Source organism: Staurois parvus, unplaced genomic scaffold, assembly GCF_062004578.1.
Source record: "Staurois parvus isolate SC_StPar_1 unplaced genomic scaffold, SC_StPar_1.0 ptg000595l, whole genome shotgun sequence".
Taxonomy (NCBI): Eukaryota; Metazoa; Chordata; class Amphibia; order Anura; family Ranidae; genus Staurois; species Staurois parvus.
Window position 1 is genome coordinate 356,613 of NW_028318391.1, and position 19,967 is coordinate 376,579.

The window sequence follows — 19,967 nt, forward strand, 5'->3', positions numbered from 1 at the left end:
CGTTGGGTTTTTCAAGGCCATAGGAAAAAATAAACAGCTTGATAAGTATGTCACCTACCAGCGTCTGCGGAGGAAGCTCGATCGGCTTGTCTCGAATAATGGAGATCCAGAAGCGATCTCTGAGGTCAAACTCTTGCTCAGGCAGTGTCAATATGACAGGCATGCCTCTTTGGTTCTGGAAAGGGATTATGGGAAATATCACTCGCCCGACCCTTACCAGAACTGCAAACAAGGTAGAGCAGTTAAGTCAGTTGTAGGCCTGGTTGACAGTACGGGTTCCCTGACAAAGTCCAAGTCGGGGATCCTGGAAACCTCTAGGTCATATTATGCTGACCTCCTGGGTAGGAGGAACCTTGATCGGGCGAGCATGTCGGGTTTTCTGGACTCTACTCCAGGACTGGGAAATGGCAGTTCTCCTGTGAGTTTGACAGAGGACATCACGGCAGATGAGGTGGTGAAAGCTATTGATCAGCTTGCCATGAAGAAGTCGCCTGGGCCAGACGGATTGACAGCCGAGTTTTATAAGCACTTTAAGGTGACTCTGGCCCCATATTTGGTGGAGGTTTTTAATGGCTGTCTGAGAGAGGGTTCGCTCTCTCCCTCCATGCGACAATCTGCAGTGATTCTTCTGTCAAAGGGTAAGGATTCTTCGAAAATTGAGAACTGGCGGCCCATTGGCCTTCTCAATGTTGATAGGAAGATACTGGCAAAGATCATTTTCTGGCGTTTATCGGCTGTTGCGGGCAATTTACTTTCTCGCCATCAGCACTGTTCGGTTCAGGGAAGAAGCACTTTTTCAGCGGTGTTAGCTGTCCGGGAGGCCCTGGAGCGGTGCAGGGCTGCAGGCTGGGGAAAGTTCCTGCTGGCATTGGATCAGGCCAAAGCTTTTGATCGAGTCAATCATGAGTACCTATGGCTGCTTCTTGGCAAGTATGGCCTGGAGGGGGGCTTTATCGATTGGCTGAAGATTTTATACAGAGGGGCTGAAAGCTTCATGCTTGTAAATGGTTGGATTGGACGGCCCTTTGAGGTTGGCTCAGGTGTGCGTCAGGGGTGTCCTTTGAGTCCTCTGCTATATGCGTTTGTAATCGATCCCTTCGTTCGGAGGTTAGAGAGCGGACCGTAGTGTGGAGTTCCTTTGGGCATTCCTGGGGAGCCCCCTCTGAGGGTTGTGGCCTATGCTGATGACGTGTCTGTTTTCATCCCCGGGACGCAGGAGGCGGAGGAGGTGGTCTCAGTGATGGAACAGTATGCTGAGGCATCTGGCTCAAAGATCAATCAGGATAAGAGTGAGGTTTTCTGGATGGGAGAGGAAGGCGAAGGCTTTACCCTTCCGGACACCTTCCCAGAGCCCCAGCAGGAAATTAAAGTTTTAGGCATCAGATTTGGTCCCGGTGATTACGGCCTTGCAAATTGGGTAAGCAGGCTACAAGATGCCGATGCCAAGGTGGCCAGCTGGAAGGATTGGAAACTCTCTTACAGGGAAAGGATTGACCTGATTAAAACTTACCTGATCCCGGTATTTCTGTATGTCAGCTTTGTCTGTGTTTTGCCAGTGTCTCTCTATGTGAGGATCTACAGTTGTTTCTTCCAGCTGTTATGGGGGAACAAACTGAACCTCATTAAGAGGTCTGTAACCTACCTTCCCAGGCGGATGGGTGGTCTAGGTGTGGTCAACCCGGTGGTTTTCTTTTCTCTGATATTTTTGAAACATAATTTTGGTAGCATGCTGGCAGAGGAACCGCCTGGGTGGGTTGGTATTTTTCAGTCCTGGTTTAGGCCTTTTCTGCAGAGCTGGGAGAATGGTGGGCCGGTGAAAAGCCTGAGGGTCCAACATGGTAAGCTCCCGGCTTATGTTGCCGCATGTCTGAAAATGCTTCGGCAATGGCGAGTGACGGCGGAGGAAATTAGGTCTCTTCCTAGGAAGGCCCTGGAGAGGAGGGTTGTTGAATCTGCCTTTAGCGAGCCATTGGCCTTGAGGGATTGCCCAGGCCCGGTTATGAGGGAAGGTCTGCGTTTGATGAATCTGGAAAAAATCCCTTTAAAGTTTCGGGATTTGGCCTGGCTCATTCCATGGCAGACTCTATGTGAAGGGCAACCTGAAGCATTGCTCTGCGGAGAACCGTGGTTGTCCAAGAGTGGAGTGCAGTGGAGTGGAGGAGACGATGGACCATTTCTTGCTTCAGTGCCCCTTCAATATAGATGTCTACAAGCGGGTGGGTGGGGCTCTGGGGATCCCTTTCCTTTCCCGCTTGAGTTACGCGGAGTGGTCTTACGGAGCCTTTCAGACTCACCGGGACTTTGATTTTGAGACACTTTTTCTAGTTAGCTGTGGAATGCACGGTGTCAGGTTTCCATTCACAAAAAAATCCTTCCTGTCGAGGTGGTGGTGCACAACATTCTGGGTGAGGCTGGGAAGATTCGGGGTCTTGAGAAGGACAGGTGGACAAAGGTGTGGAGGAATGTCAGGTCCCCGTAGCTGCTGTCCATCAGTCTCTGGGGGCGTGGCTTCTCTTTCTGTCCTTTTCACGTCCCCTAGATTTTTGCAACATCAGATTTTTTGAAGAAAGGTGGCATGCATGGGATCAATGTTTCATCGATTCTTAGCCTGAGGGGGGTTTAGGTGACGGTCAGGATTTGTTAGTACTTTGCTGAAGTAAGCTGGTTTTGTTTAATTATATATATTTTATTCTGTATATATGTAAATATGATTTTTATGATGTTATTTGTTTGCAAGATTTTAATAAACAAAAAATTTACACTCTAATGTCCCCTCCCCCACAGTCACACACTATTATTATTATACATTTATATAGCTCTGACATATACCGCAGCACTGAACAGAGATCACTGAGCCAGCCCCCTCCCCCACAGTCCCATCGGTCTCTGTACCAGAGGAGCTTACACTCTAATGTCCCCTCCCCCACAGTCACATCAGTCTCTGCACCAGAGGAGCTTACACTCTAATGTCCCCTCCCCCCACAGTCACACACTATTATTATTATACATTTATATAGCTCTGACATATACCGCAGCGCTGTACAGAGAACACTGAGCCAGTCACAGCAGTCTCTGTACCAGAGGAGCTGACACTCTAATGTCCCCTCCCCCGCAGTCACATCAGTCTCTGTACCAGAGGAGCTGACACTCTAATGTCCCCTCCCCCACAGTCACATCAGTCTCTGTACCTGAGGAGCTTACACTCTAATGTCCCCTCCCCCCACAGTCACATCAGTCTCTGTACCAGAGGAGCTTACACTCTAATGCCCCCCCACAGTCCCATCAGTCTCTGTACCAGAGGAGCTTACACTCTAATGCCCCCTCCCCCACAGTCACATCAGTCTCTGTACCAGAGGAGCTTACACTCTAATGCCCCCCCACAGTCCCATCAGTCTCTGTACCAGAGGAGCTTACACTCTAATGCCCCCTCCCCCACAGTCACATCAGTCTCTGTACCAGAGGAGCTTACACTCTAATGCCCCCTCCCCCACAGTCACATCAGTCTCTGTACCAGAGGAGCTTACACTCTAATGTCCCCTCCCCCACAGTCACACACTATTATTATTATACATTTATATAGCTCTGACATTTTCTATCTCACTCTGCAGACAGCACTGTATCAGTGTCTCAGGTCACGTTTTGCTGCCCCTAACATAAAACAACAATATAGCAATAAGTGATATAATAATAATAATAATAATAATAATAACAACAACATAATCTGCCATTTCCCCCCTTTTTCTGATAGAACGGATTTATGAACTAGGAAGCCCATCGAATTCGAATAACTTGTTATGAGATGACATTTAGGTGAATTGAGAAGTTCAATTAACTTCCTCTAAACGAGGCTAATTTCCATAATGACCCGCCTGGGTTCCTTATCCATTCAGCACGTGTTTACTAATTGGCTTTGCATTGAATCGCTCCGAGAATTAATGAAGATGAATGGAACTAAATCACTCATTTCTTACAGGTCGCTGGAAGATTTGCGCCATTATTTCATTTGATTTTTGTCATAATGTTTGACAGTTTTTATCAGTGTTGAGGACTCTGTGGAAAAGAAAGTTCATAACTATAACTAACTCATGACTATAAATATATATATATTACAAGGAAGGCTCCCTTCACGCATGCGTTCCGTTTGTCCGTTTGTCATCATTTACGGATGAATAACGGACACCCATGTATTTCTGGACTAGTGGATGTAAACGGAGGATCATCTGTTTACATCCGGTAATGTCCGCATCTGTTCATCGTTTCCGTGCCGCCCTATAGCAGAAATACTGCTACAGGGTGTCACGGGTGCGCAAAATCGCATATATATTCGGCTGTCAATCACTGGGTCCCAGCCAGTGATTCTCCACCGGAAACCGGCGATCGCCGAGTATCACTGATGGTGGAGAGACCAGTGTGTAAGCAACACAGATCTCTCCCCTGTCAGCAAGGACATGCTGCTTTGTATCTCTCTGCACAGCACAGCGATACACAGCAGTATGTCTCCCTAGTAAGACACACACAGCACACAGTTGACTCTTTGATCGCCCTGTAATGACCCCAGTGTCAGACCCCAGCCCTTCTCACCAAACTCGTGACCAAAGGACTAGCCAATCTAAAACCGTGCTGTCACGTGTGTAACAATGCCATGCCCAGCTGCACCCTGCACAAAGATTTTCCAGCTAATGGAGCACAATCTGTGTACTTGCAGCCTGGGAACGATTATTACTGGGTCAGGTTAATTACGCAATTAACCCTTCACACTGCCACCACCTCCTTTTTGTACAGAGAAAGAGGAAACTCGGCAATATTAGCAATACACTATGATGTTTGAATAATTGTTTGTATACCACTGTCACTGCAGACAGATGTATGCAGATGTTTTAAAACACACAGTAGCGCTCTTCAGAGACAGGGGTTCTTAGTTTGCATTAAAGAGCTTTAGAAACAGTTCAACACTTTCAGAAAGTAAGATTTATTACTAAAAGGTCAAAGGGTGCAATAAAAATATTTACAGAAAATGATGTAGCCAATATATATATATATATATATATATATATATATATATATTTAAATATACAGAGAGCAATAACACAGCAAAGATATAACAGAAAGGAATTTAGAGAGATAAAGTACTTGCCAAAAGTCCTGGTTTAAGCAGCGTTCACGTTTCAGAGCAAAAGGGCCGTCTCTCAAAGTTGGTTGCAATGTTAAAAGGGAGAATCTTCAACTTAGCTCAACTCAGCTTGGCTTAACTTCAAGCATAACAGCCTTTTTCTAGGAACTCAGCAGGGTTTCTCCTTAAAGCAGAGAACCAATCGCCTCATTTAGGGGGGGGGTGTTGTAGGTGGGGAGCTCAGGCTATGACCAAATCCCTTGCGTATTATACTATGGTCAATAACTTTTCCTAGGTACATGTAACATTCTATCTACGGGTAGATTAATATGCAGAATCATCCGCTGAACGTCTAGATATAAAATTTGACATACCTGCTGGGATGGTTAAGGAGATATCATTTTCTGCTCTCCTGTTTGTGTCAGCTAGGGGGTGTAATATATCAGACGATTTGTATTAAAGTGACTGGTCTGAATATATGCCTGTTTTTTATGTAAGTCTTTCATATTCCAAGATATGTAATCATAGGGGAAAGTGGATTTTGAATGTGATGTCTGCTTTATGGCTTATCTGGAATGTCTTTGAAGCTCAGCGAGGGACTGGTTTATGTTTTTACGATCCTTTTCCAAGCAGAGTCTCGCAGACATATGGGGGCCAGGCTAATTGGGGTTTCTAGCCATGAGCTCTCCCGCTGGGCCTTGATGCCTTTTTGAACTCAGCATCCAGGGACCCACGTGTCACTCAACAGAGAGGGAGGGGGGATGAGGGAAGCTGATTTGGAAGTAGAAAATGATAGAAGATGGAGGTCTTTGCCAAAATGGAGGTTTGCATCCATCTCTGTGTGCAGGATTGCTACACACCCCACATGTTAACCCTTTCCTGCCCAGTGCCATTAGGACAGTGTCTGTGCTTTCTATTAGCACTGATCACTGTATTGGTGTCACTGGGGATGTCAGTGGCAGTTAGTCAGTCCCCCCCCCCAGTGTCAGAATGCCCGCCGCAGTCCCGCTATAAGTCGCTGATCGCCGCCATTGCTAGTAAAAAAAAATCCCAGTATCTTTCCCGCCATTTGTAGACGCTATAACTTTCACGTAAATCAATTAATTTACACGTACTGGGCCTTTTTTTCAGCAAAGACATGGAGCAGAATGCATTTGGGCCTAAATTTATGACAAAGTTTTATTTTTTTTAATTTTTTTACTGGACATGTTTTATAGCAAATAGTCAAAAATATAGTTTATTTTTCGAAATTCAATCTTTTTTTTTTATTATAGTGCAAAAAATAAAAAACATACAGGCGATCAAATGCCACAGAAAAAAATCTCCATTTGTGGGGAAAAAAGGACGTAAATGTAATTTGGGTGCAGCATGACCACGCAATTGTCCGTTAAAGTAACGCAGTACTGTATCGCAAAAAATGGCCTGGTCAGGAAGAGGTGGAAATCCTTCGGAGGGTGAGGGGTTAACATGTTTTTTTTTTTTTTGAGCAGAAGAAAACCAGATGTAAACGTATATGAAAATGGAGGTAAAAAGTCTGTTTAGTTCTGATATAAAAAAAAAAAAAATGCAACTGAACCAGGGGCGGACTGACAACTCATGGGGCCCCCGGGCAATAGGGGATCATGGGGCCCCTGTGTCCTTGCCCAAACTCAAAAAAGCCTATGAAAAAGGTACCAGGGGCATCTCATGGGGCCCCCTACTGACCCCGGGCCCTCGGGCAGTGCCCAAGTTTTCAAATGGTCAGTTCGCCCCTGGACTGAACTGATTAAAAAAACGGAATGCCCGTGTGAAAAGAGCCTTATTCACAGCGGGCAGTCATCGGTGGATTTTTTTCTGGCAGGTAGGCAAAGGCATCGTTCATCATGATCAAGATCTACATCGGTAGACAAGGTGAAGTCTGGCCAATGCAGAGACTCCCCTCCAAGGTGGGAGCCTCCTCCGCCTTGCCCTGGCCCTACTTAACCCCTCGCCCTCCTGAGGATTTACCCCCCTTAATGACCACGCCTCTTTATGCTACTCGGCGCTGCACTAATTCAACTGATAATTGCGCGGTCATGCAATGCTGCACCCAAACTAAATTTACGTCCTTTTTTTCACACAAATAGAGCTTTCTTTCGGTGGTATTTGATCACCTCTGCGCTTTTTATTTTTCACGCTATAAACAAAAAAAGGCCAAAAATTTTGAAGAAAAACAATATTTTTTATTTTCAGCTATAAAAAATATATAGTAAACTCAAAGTTAGTTATAAATTTAGGCCAAAATGTATTCTGCTCCATGTTTTTGGTAAAAAAAATCCCAATAAGTGTATATTGATTGCTTTGTGTGAAGTTATAGCGTCTACAAACTATGGGATAGATACTGCAATTTACGCCATTTTTCTGCTATACAGCGCTGTGCTAGTTTAATGGACAATTGCGCGGTCATGCAATATGGTACATAAATTTACATCCTTTTTTTTCCCCACAAATTGAGCTTTCTTTCGGTGGTATTTGATCGCCTGTGCGGTTTTTATTTTTTGCGCTATAAAAAAAAAAAGACTGACAATTTTGAGGAAAAAAAAGCAATATTTTGGACTTTTTGCTATAAAACAAAAAAATAGCAAAAATCAAATTTATGTCATAAATTTCTGCCAAAATGCATTCTGCGACGTCTTTGCTAAAAAAAAAAACCCCAATATGTGTAAATTAATTGGTTTACGTGAAAGTTATAGCGTTTACAAATGGCGGGAAAGATACTGGGATTTTTAGGTTTTTTTTTATACTAATAATGGCGGCGATCAGGGACTTATGGCAGCGACCAGCGACTTATGGCGGGACTGCGGCGGACATTCTGACATTGGGGGGTACTGACTTGGGGTCACTGACATCCCCAAAAACACTAATACAGTGATCAGTGCAAAAAAAAAAAAAACTGACACTGTACTAATGGCAATGGGGAGGAAGGGGTTAACTTTATTTTGCAGGGAAGGGTTATAGGAGTGAGGGGAGTGTTTTACTAGGGGGCGGGGCGGGGGGCGGGGGTGTGTACTGGACGAGACAAGGCTGATCGAGAAAGAGAAACTGTTCTTTCTCGATCAGCTCATCCTCGAGCTGATAGGGAAGTGACAGACAGCACAGCTACTGCAGATGTGCTCTCTGTCACTGTTTGCCGCCGATCGCCGGGACATAGCCGCTAAGGAGCGACTGTGACCCGGCGACTGACATCTGCAGCGGTGATCCACGTGACAGGGCGGCGTTGCGCCTCGCGCGCGCCCCCTATTTGTTTACAAAACACACGTTTTAAAACGTGGTTTTGCCTGCGAGTGCCGCCCTGCCGCCGTATATGTACAGTGGCAGGGCGGCAAGTGGTTAAAACATCATTTTCTCGATATTCCCTTTGGGGAAAAATTACTTCTTGTCCCAAAGAACTTAGGCTGCATTCACACGTGAGCGTATTGTAGCTTGAAGCTCCAAAAACACTCAAACTTAAAAAAAATTATTGTTCTCTATGGTGCCTGTGCGCGCGATCAGGTGTGAACAGACACCATAGAAAACAATTGATTTTTTTAAGTTTTTTTGGAGCTTCAAGCTACAAAACGCTCAAGTGTGAATGCAGCCTTAGAGGAAATATCTCTGTGAAGTGAAGGGAAACTCCCTCATGGACAGTTGTCACCAGAACAGGTGTCCCCGTTGGAGAATTGTCTCTTATGGTGACAATTTTGTAGAATTTTTGCTTTCCCATCACTTTTTGTTCCAATGACAATAGTAACTAGGACAAATAGAGAGGGTGTGTCTACCTAAAGGGGACAAAGTAGTAATATAAACCTGACAGGGGTTCCAACCCCTAACCAGTCTCAAAAACAACGGTTTTAGGTGCAATTTAAGCTGGAATTCCCCTTAAAATTGTGAACGTTACAGTACAGTGTTTTTCATACACTAGATGGATTTTGTTTTAACTTTGGTTTCTCTAAGTATCAGTGTATAAATAGATGTTCCTCCAGACAGAATCATTTATATAAAAATCGCTGAACAGTCCTGGAAGGTGGAGAGGTTTGGCTGTTCAGCTATTTTCACTTTGCTGGCTGAGATTCAGGATAGGAAAAAAATAATTTCTCATTTTCGAAGGTGCGAACAGTCTTTATAAAAATATCTGAACTCTTTATTCTCCTGTGCTCAGCGGATAGTATTCTATGTAACACCGGGCAATGCTTTTCCTAGTTTTCCTGTTCTTAGAGGACAAGAGAGAAGTCCAGCATGGTCGTCAAGGTTTCCCATGTTGAGTGTTCAGAGATGGCCTTCAAGGTTTCCCACGTTGCGTGTTCAGAGATGGCCTTCAAGGTTTCCCACGTTGCGTGTTCAGAGATGGCCTTCAAGGTTACCCACATTGAGTGTTCAGAGGTGGCCTTCAAGGTTTCCCATGTTGATTGTTCAGAGATGGCCTTCAAGGTTTCCCATGTTGAGTGTTCAGAGATGGCATTCAAAAGTTCCACGTTGAATGTTCAGAGATGGCCTTCAAGGTTTACCATGTTGAGTGTTCAGAGATGGCCTTCAAGGTTTCCCATGTTAAGTGTTCAGAGATGGCCTTCAAGGTTACCCACATTGAGTGTTCAGAGATGGCCTTCAAGGTTTCCCATGTTGAATGCTCAGAGATGGCCTTCAAGGTTTCCCATGTTGAGTGTTCAGAGATGGCCTTCAAGGTTTCCCATGTTGAGTGTTCAGAGATGGCCTTCAAGGTTACCCACATTGAGTGTTCAGAGATGGCCTTCAAGGTTTCCCATGTTAAATGCTCAGAGATGGCCTTCAAGGTTTCCAATGTTAAGTGTTCAGGATAGCCTTCAAGGTTTCCCAACCTTGACCATGGGTTTCCTTGTCCTGTAAAAGTTAACCTTCCTGTAAGGGAGGGCTGAAAAGGGCAGGAAGCAGCCAGCAGGTTTTCATGAGGTGTGGAGTGGAACAGAACACAGTTGTGAGTGGGCAGTGGGCTGTTTATTGGCTAAGACACTCATGGGATATTGTGGCCTTTTTCTGGCCCCCTGAAGCAGGCTGAAACTTTAAACCTTAGTGGGACTAGTTTGTGCTGGTGGTGAGCTGACAATTTTATTTGTACCAGAAGTTTATGGACTGTTTTTGTTTGGTTTATGCTGAAGAAAAGCTACTTTTTTGCCTGTTTAAAAAAACTGCTATCACAAAGATGTCTGGTCTAGTGATCTGGACCCTCACAGATACAACAGGGATAGAGAAATAATTGCTTTAAACTAATCATGGGCCCGGTAATCATCCCACCTTTTAGCAAGCCGTCACAATCGATTCAGATTTCTTCTATTGTTACATTCGATAATTTGCAGTCCCTAGAATTAATGTGTCTCTTTGTCCGAATAAACAACATCGCTCCTCCTATTACTCCTATTCATATTGCAGATTGGCTTAGTCCTATTATCACCCACTGATGGGCCGGATTCAAAATAGTAATTCACCAACGATTAACAAACCACGGCATTAACCTCCAGATTGGGAATGATAAGTGTCCACAGTATGAGACAGAAATAGAAATCTCATTCTGAATAGAAGGGACAAGGCTGAGAACTGTGGAGTGGAGACTGAGCACCGAACGCTGATCAGCCCACACTATACCAGAGATCAACCTGGACACTCTAGATATTACTGTATGTTATTGTCCCCATTAATATAGCACCAACATATTCTGCAGTGCTGTACAGAGAGCACTGAGCCAGTCACATCAGTCTCTGGACCAGAAGAGCTTACACTCTAATGTCCTCTCCCCCACAGGCACACACTCAGAGAGATGACCTGGAATTGGGGAAGAATATCGTGCAAAAGTTCATTTATTTCAGTGCAGCAACTTAAAAGGTGAAACTAATATATGGGATAGACTCATTACATGCAAAGCAAGATAGTTCAAGTCGCGATTTGTCATCATTGTGATGATTATGGCTTACAGCTCATGAAAACCCCAAATCCACAATCTCAGAAAATGAGAATATTGTGAAAAGGTGGAATATTCTCGGCTCAAAGTGTCCCACTCTAATCAGCTCATTCAGCCATAACACCTGCAAAGGGTTCCTGAGCCTTTAAATGGTCTCTCAGTCTGGTTCAGTAGGAATCACAATCATGGGAAAGACTGCTGACCTGACACCATCACTGACACCCTCCATAAGGAGGGAAAGCCTCAAAAGGTAATTGCAAAAGAAGTTGGATGTTCCCAAAGTGCTGTATCAAAGCACATTAATAGAAAGTTATGTGGAAGGGAAAAGTGTGGAAGAAAAAGGTGCACAAGCAGCAGGGATGACCGCAGCCTGGAGATATTGTCAGGAAAAGGCCATTCAAAAGTGTTGGGGACTTTCACAAGGAGTGGACTGAGGCTGGAGTCAGTGCATCAAGAGCCACCACACACAGACGGATCCTGGACATGGGCTTCAAATGTCGTATTCCTCTTGTCAAGCCGCTCCTGAACAACGAACAACGTCAGAAGCGTCTTACCTGGGCTAAAGAAAAACAGACCTGGTCTGTTGTTCAGTGGTCCAAAGTCCTGTTTTCTGATGAGAGCTACTTTTGCATCTCATTTGGAAACCAAGGACCCAGAGTATGGAGGAAGAATGGAGAGGCCCAAGGACCCCGAGTATGGAGGAAGAATGGAGAGGCCCAAGGACCCCAAGTATGGAGGAAGAATGGAGAGGCCCAAGGACCCCAAGTATGGAGGAAGAATGGCAAACTCGCCTGACCTGAAGTCCATAGAGAATCTGAGGGGCATTGCCAGGAGAAAGATGAGAGACATGAGACCGAACAATGCAGAAGCGCTGAAGGCCGCTATTGAAGCATCCTGGTCTTCCATAACTCCTCAGCAGTGTTACAGGCTGATAGCTTCCATGCCACGCCACATTGAGGCAGTAATTGCTGCAAAAGGGGCCCAAACCAAGTACTGAGTACATATGCATGCTTCTACTTTTCAGAGGTCCGATATTGTTCTATGTACAATCCGTGTTTTATTGATTGCATGGAATATTCTCATTTTCTGAGATTGTGGATTTGGGGTTTTCATGAACTGTAAGCCATAATCATCACAATGATGACAAATCACGGCTTGAACTATCTTGCTTTGCATGGAATGAGTCTCATATATTAGTTTCACCTTTTAAGTTGCTGCACTGAAATAAATTAACTTTTGTACGATATTCTAATTTTTCGAGTTTCACCTGTAAATCTTTCTCTCTGAAAGTGTTGAACTGTTTCTATAGCTCTGTATTGCAATTACGAATTCCTGCCTCTAAAGAAACGCTACTGTTTGTTTAACCCTCTGTATAACAGGCCTGTATTATGACCGTGTTATGCAGACGATTATTTCAAATATTATGGTGTTATAGCTGTTATTGCCGAGTTTCCTCTTTCTCTGTACAAAAATGAGGCGGTGGCAGTGTGAAGGGTTAATTGCGTAAGTAACCTGACCCAGTAACAATCGCTCAGGCTGACGGCACATCAATCTGTTGTCCATTAGCTGGAAAATCGTTGTGCTGGGTGTGGCATTGTTACGCACGTCACATCGCGGTTTTAGATTGGCTAGTCCTTCGGTCACGAGTTTGGGGAGAAGGTCTGGGGTCTGACGCCGCGATCGTGACAGTTGTCACCTGTGCAATTAGTCCATCCGTGACATTTCCTGGCTACAACAGCATCTCAGCCACCAAGTGGTAGGCCACGTCACATGACAGGGCGGGTCAGCGCATGCTGAAGCGCACAGTGCGCAGAAGTCACCAACTGTCTGCAGAGTCAATAACTAAAGACCTCCAAACTTGGTGTGGCCTTCAGATGAGCCCAACAACAGTGTGTAGAGAGCTTCATGGAATGGGTTTCCATGGCCGAGCAGCTGCATCCAAGCCTTCCATAACCAAGTGCAATGCAAAGCGTCGGATGCCGTGGTGTAAAGCACGCTGCCACTGGACTCTAGAGCAGTAGAGACGTGTTCTCTGGAGTGACCAATCACGCTTCTCTGTCTGGCAATCCAATGGGTTTGGCGGTTGCCAGGAGAACGGTACTCGCCTGACTGCATTGTGGTGGAGGGGGATTAAGGTGTGGGGATGTTTTTCTGGGGTTGAGCTTGGCCCCCTAGTTCCAGTGAAGGGAACTCTTAAGGCGACATTTTGGACAATTTAATGCTCCCAGCTTTATGGGAAGAGTTTAGGGATGACCCCTTCCTGTTCCAACATGACTCTGAACCAGTGCACAAAGCAAGGTCCATAAAGACATGGAGGAGCCAGTTTGGGGTGGAGAAACTTGACTGTCCTGCACAGAGTCCTGACCTCAACCCCATAGAACACCTTTGTGATGAATTAGAGCGGAGACTGCGAGCCAGGCCTCCTCCCCCGACATCAGTGCCTGACCTGACAAATGTGCTTCTGGAAGAATGGTCCAACCTTCCCATAGACACCCTCCTAAACCTTGTGGACGGCCTTCCCAGAAGAGTTGAAGCTGTTATAGCTGCAAAGGGCGGGGCCAACTCAATATTGAACCCTACGGACTAAGACTGGGGGGCCATTATAGGTCATGTGCTTGGAAAGCCAGGTGGCCCAATACTGTACTTTTGGACATTGTATCAGTGGAGTTCTGATGACCGACCAATGTGAGAGTGCCAAGAAATCCATCACAGAATGCCCACAGCTTGTTAACTGAAAGTAAATTAAGTTTTGATTCTCCTGGAGTGACAATCAATGTGATGGGACACAGAAGAAGCTTCATCCATGTCAATCTTCAGGAGCGAGCGGTGGAGGGTGCATTACAGTGGTTGCACCATAAATCCCACTCTGATACTCCGACACATTTCTTTACATAATAACAATATTCTGTGTCTTTCAATGAGGACCCCCCCCCCGCCCCCAACCTGTCTAGTTTAGCAGCTGAGACTGGGGGAGTCAATATATTTGGGGGAAACAGGAAAGAAAACAGGTGGAAGTTACAGTTTTATGTTTCAAGATAATTCCGTAACTGTTTATCAAAGGCATATTTTCCAACTAAATACACTAAAAAGAATTTTAATGCAAACAAACACATTATACCAATTTTCTTTCGTAAAATATTAGATATGGGAGTCGAGTAAATAGATACCAACAGGGGCGGACAGACAACTCATGGGGCCCCCCGGGCAATAGGGGATCATGGGGCCCCTGTGTCCTCGCCCACACTCAAACCATACCCAAATAAACCTATGAAAGATACCAGGGGCATCTCATGGGGCCCCCTACTGACCCTGGACCCTCGGGCAGTGCCTGAGTTTCCGAATGATCAGTCAGCCCCTGGATACCAAACACGTCAGGTCTTTCAAATTGTTTGCGCTGGTGAAATCATAAAAACGATGGTACCCGAATTTCTGGTTAGGCAATGCTTCAAAAGTCTTTACAAATGATCAGTTTTTTAATTCTAGAGCCATCATTTGTGATCATTGTCCTCGCTTTGATGTTCGGTGGGATACCCTCATATCTGGGGCAATTTATGCTTCCATACAAGTGGGTGCCGTATGCTGCTCATTTGTTTAGTGTATTTATTGGGGGGTGGGAGGGGGCTGGAATGCTTAAAATAAAGTTTCTTCTTTTTTTAATCACAACTTCTTTTCTTTTTTCTTTTTTTTTACAGTTTTTAGCATTTGTTTTCAATTTACTCTATTGCCATCACAAAGGGGGCTAACAACCCTCTTATATGATAGAATGGACAGGTGACAGGTCCTCTTTATTGAGACAACAGGCCCCCCAATGTCTTCCTTGCCCTCTACTGCAGCTAATCAAGCACAGATCGTGCTTGAGTAGCTGCATCCTCAGCTATAGTAGCCGAGGAACCTGTCGCTTCCAGGTTCACTAGTTGCAGGGGGAATCGGGGAACAGATCTTCTACGATGACCTCCTGCTCTCTTAGTTATCTCCTGATTCCCATGGTCCCCCCAGGCTCCCCAGAGGAATGGGAAAGCCTGAGAACCTACACGGGCACCAATTTTGGGCACCTTTGAAGCCTTGTAAAAGGGATTGGGCAGCCTGGATAGTTTTTACTTGAAACCCCTTCACTGGCTTTTTAACCCCTTGTTTATCATGCTGTTTATACATTCACCTTGATAGACAGGTTTGAGGCCCAACTCTCCCCCTACCCTTTCCTCTGAGCCCCCATGCCAATTTGTTTTTAAATTATATATATATACTTACCTTTTACAGACATTTTTTAGGCCAGTTAGATGACAAATGGTGTCCTCTCCGCTAGGCGGGTGCTCCTGGAATAGCCTGGTCCAGGGGCGGACTGACCATTTGGAAACTCGGGCACTGCCCGAGGGCCCAGGGTCAGTAGGGGGCCCCATGAGATGCCCCTGGTACCTTTTTCATAGGCTTTTTTGAGTGTGGGCAAGGACACAGGGGCCCCATGATCCCCTATTGCCCGGGGGCCCCATGAGTTGTCAGTCCGCCCCAGGCCTGGTCATGAATGGGGGGGGGGGGGAATCCTCTGGAGGGCGAGAGGTTAATACCGCATTGAAGCTGTTTATTGTGTCTGACCTTTATCTTTATTCTCCTCAACTTTTCCACAACAATTAAAGTTAAAAAAACAAACAAACAAAAAGATTGCTCTGTGGAGATATAAAGTGCATTTCTTTGACCTTTTCCAGAAGAGGAACAACCAGGGGCGGACTGACAACTCATGGGGCCCCCGGGCAATAGGGGATCATGAGGCCCCTGTGTCCTCACCCATACCCAAAAAAGCCAATGAAAGGTACCAGGGGCATCTCATGGGGTCCCCTACTGAACCCGGGCCGGAGTGCTTGAATGGTCAGTCCGCCCCTGGGAACAACTCATCTGGTGAGTGTGCTCCATAGAAGATGGTGGAGTACTGCACCGAGGAGAAAGAGGTGATTGATAACACGGGCTCTGAGGAAGTGGTGGACCCTGTGTGTTACATTGTGACGTTTTATACAATAGACTGTGATTGATATATATATATATCAGGGGTGTCAAACTGGCAGCCCTCCAGCTGTTGCCAAACTACAAGTCCCATCATGCCTCTGCCTTTGGGAGTCATGCTTGTAACTGTCAATCTTGCAATGCCTCATGGGACTTGTAGTTTGGCAACAGCTGGAGGGCCGCCAGTTTGACACCTGTGATATATATAAACCGGCCACTTTATTATGTACACCTGTTCAATTGCCAATCACACGGCAGCAACTCAATGCATTTAGGCATCTAGAAGTGGTGAAGACGACTTGCTGAAGTTCAAACTGAACATCAGAATGGGGAAGAAAGGGGATTTAAGTGACTTTGAACATGGCGTGGTTGTTGGTGCTGCTCTGAGTATTTCAAAAACTGCTGGGATTTTCACACACAACCATTACAGAGAATGGTCCAAAAAAGAGAAAATATCCAGTGAGCCGCAGTTGTGTGGAGGAAAATGCCTTGTTGGTATCAGAGGTCAGGGAGAATGGATCCATCTTGCCTTGTATCAATGGTTCAGGCTGGTGGTGGTGTGATGGTGTGGGGGAGATTTTCTGGTCACTAACAAGGCGGACCATTAGTAAGTGTGTGGATATATATATAGACACAATCCAGGAACAAAGCAAAAAAATATTTTTTTTTCTAATTTGGTCAGTTTTAGTTTGTGTTAGTTATAATGTTACTATAAAAATGATACATTTTAGTCTATCATTTGTCCTGTTGAAAACAACACAGACGTTATGATTCTAGCATTCCACATTTTTTAAAATTTAAAAAAAAAATGTTTAAAATTTTGCACTGTTTATTGATGTCACGCTAAAAAAAGCTGAATAAAAATGGAGAAAATTGAAGAACTAAACAAGAAAAATCAGCAACATAATCGATGAGAAGATAAGGGGAAGAAGGAGGTAATTAGGGCTGATGAGGGTAAGTTAGGGCTTAATTAGCGTTTCGATAGGAACTCCTCCCCAGGTTCCTTTAACTGACATCATATGCAGCTCATCCCTTTACCCCGGGTTCACATCTGTGCAGGTGGTGCCGCTGCGGATCCGCACAGAGGAATGTGGATCCGCGGGGGGGGGGGGGGGGTTCCATTAGTTCTAATGGCGCTCTGCCCACACTGGAAAACACAACCGTACTGGGAACTTCGGCTGTGTTTTCCAAAGAAGTGCCGGGACTTCTTCCCTGCGTGTCCCGGGCATGGGAGTCCATTCAAATGAATGGGCTCTCATGCCTGAGCAAAACGGGGCCCCCGCGGCTGCATAGATTTGAACCCGGGGGTAATATAATATCATATAATGTCATCCCCTCCATCTGTAGATGAATGAAATAGAGTAAACCCAAGAGTAACACTATTATCTCTCTATCTCCCGTCTGATCGATGTTTATAAACAATGTTACTTTGTATCTCTCCATCTCCCGTCTGATCGATGTTTATAAACAATGTTACTTTGTATCTCTCTATCTCTCGTCTGATCGATGTTTATAAACAATGTTACTTTGTATCTCTATCTCCCGTCTGATCGATGTTTATAAACACTGTTACTTTGTATCTCTCTATCTCCCGTCTGATCGATGTTTATAAACAATGTTACTTTGTATCTCTCTATCTCCCGTCTGATCGATGTTTATAAACAATGTTACTTTGTATCTCTCTATCTCCCGTCTGATCGATGTTTATAAACAATGTTACTTTGTATCTCTCTATCTCCCGTCTGATCAATGTTTATAAACAATGTTACTTTGTATCTCTATCTCTCGTCTGATCGATGTTTATAAACAATGTTACTTTGTATCTCTATCTCCCGTCTGATCGATGTTTATAAACACTGTTACTTTGTATCTCTCTATCTCTCGTCTGATCGATGTTTATAAACAATGTTACTTTGTATCTCTCTATCTCCCGTCTGATCAATGTTTATAAACAATGTTACTTTGTATCTCTCTATCTCTCGTCTGATCGATGTTTATAAACAATGTTACTTTGTATCTCTCTATCTCCCGTCTGATCAATGTTTATAAACAATGTTACTTTGTATCTCCCGTCTGATCGATGTTTATAAACAAGGTTACTTTGTATCTCTCTATCTCCCGTCTGATCGATGTTTATAAACAATGGCACTTTGTATCTCTCTATCTCCCGGCTGATCGATGTTTATAAACAATGTTACTTTGTATCTCTCCATCTCCCGTCTGATCGATGTTTATAAACAATGTGACTTTGTATCTCTCTATCTCCCGTCTGATCGATGTTTATAAACAATGTTACTTTGTATCTCTCCATCTCCCGTCTGATCGATGTTTATAAACAATGTTACTTTGTATCTCTCTATCTCCCGTCTGATCGATGTTTATAAACAATGTTACTTTGTATCTCTCTATCTCCCGTCTGATCGATGTTTATAAACAATGGCACTTTGTATCTCTCCATCTCCCGTCTGATCGATGTTTATAAACAATGTTACTTTGTATCTCTATCTCCCGTCTGATCGATGTTTATAAACACTGTTACTTTGTATCTCTCTATCTCTCGTCTGATCGATGTTTATAAACAATGTTACTTTGTATCTCTCTATCTCCCGTCTGATCAATGTTTATAAACAATGTTACTTTGTATCTCTCTATCTCTCGTCTGATCGATGTTTATAAACAATGTTACTTTGTATCTCTCTATCTCCCGTCTGATCAATGTTTATAAACAATGTTACTTTGTATCTCCCATCTGATCGATGTTTATAAACAATGTTACTTTGTATCTCTCTATCTCCTGTCTGATCAATGTTTATAAACAATGTTACTTTGTATCTCTCTATCTCCCGTCTGATCGATGTTTATAAACAATGGCACTTTGTATCTCTCCATCTCCCGTCTGATCGATGTTTATAAACAATGTTACTTTGTATCTCTCTATCTCCCGTCTGATCGATGTTTATAAACAATGTTACTTTGTATCCCTCTATCTCCTGTCTGATCAATATATATATATAAACGCTGTGTAAGATGGTCTGTTGGGAATTGGGCATGTGTAGCATGTCCGGTGTCCACACCTAATGAAACAAAGTTCCTCTGTAATGGGACGACATATCAGAACAGCCCAGTGGGGCGATCATATTGCCGGCGATGGCGCCTACCTGTCAGGGTGGGCGGGGCGTGATGCAAGGTGTTCAGGCATTGCTCGCGATATTCTCTCCACTTCTGGATTGTGTCCGATAGAGACACGGCCGGACTCTGGAAGAGAAAAAGACATCCGTGTTATTGCATGGAGGAATGATCTACAGAACACAAACCGAACGACTTCACGCACCTCTTTGTTCTGATGCCCCTAGAATGTATTTATCAGATTTCATCGGGACATTCAATGGCGCTTTCCTAATACAAATGGCTGAATTATGGGGGAACTCCGCTTCAACAAGAACGTCCTTCACAGATACAGAAGGCGGGAATTGAGCCGATCGCTGGCTCTTCATTCCGCATTCTGACGGGCGATCTCACACCCTAATGGGTTCATGTCTAGTAGACATTCCTCTGTCGTGTCCCATGGACTTCATTACAGGAACGGCGGGAGGCGCCATCGACTCCGCATATTGGGGGGATAAACGGCGCCAGAGACCCAACGCTGAGGAACATTAGAGAGATTCACCTCTGTGATTGAGGAGCGGATCATCAAGCCAAGCCCGCCCGTTCTGGTAATGGAGTATTAGAGATCACACCCAGAAATAGGGACTTCAGGGACACCCAACTGTGTTCACCACTGTGCCCGGATTGTCCTTAACCGAGAGGAAATGAACAGTATATACCATGCCTGAGGAATCCCTCCGGAAGGTGGGAATCACTGATGTAGAAACTACTACTACACCACTACTACACTGCTACTACACTGCTACTAGACCTCTACTACACCTCTACTACACCACT

The 19,967-nt window shown here is 44.6% G+C and overlaps 1 protein-coding gene across 1 annotated transcript in view; it reads right to left on the reverse strand.

Annotated features, from left to right (window-relative positions):
- Positions 1-19,967, reverse strand: part of GLP1R (glucagon like peptide 1 receptor) — a 469,752-nt gene that overhangs the window by 264,885 nt on the left and 184,900 nt on the right. The window contains exon 2 of the mRNA XM_089692563.1: positions 19,184-19,280. Coding sequence (XP_089548689.1) covers positions 19,184-19,280 — 97 coding nt within the window. The remainder of the gene's footprint in view (positions 1-19,183; positions 19,281-19,967) is intronic.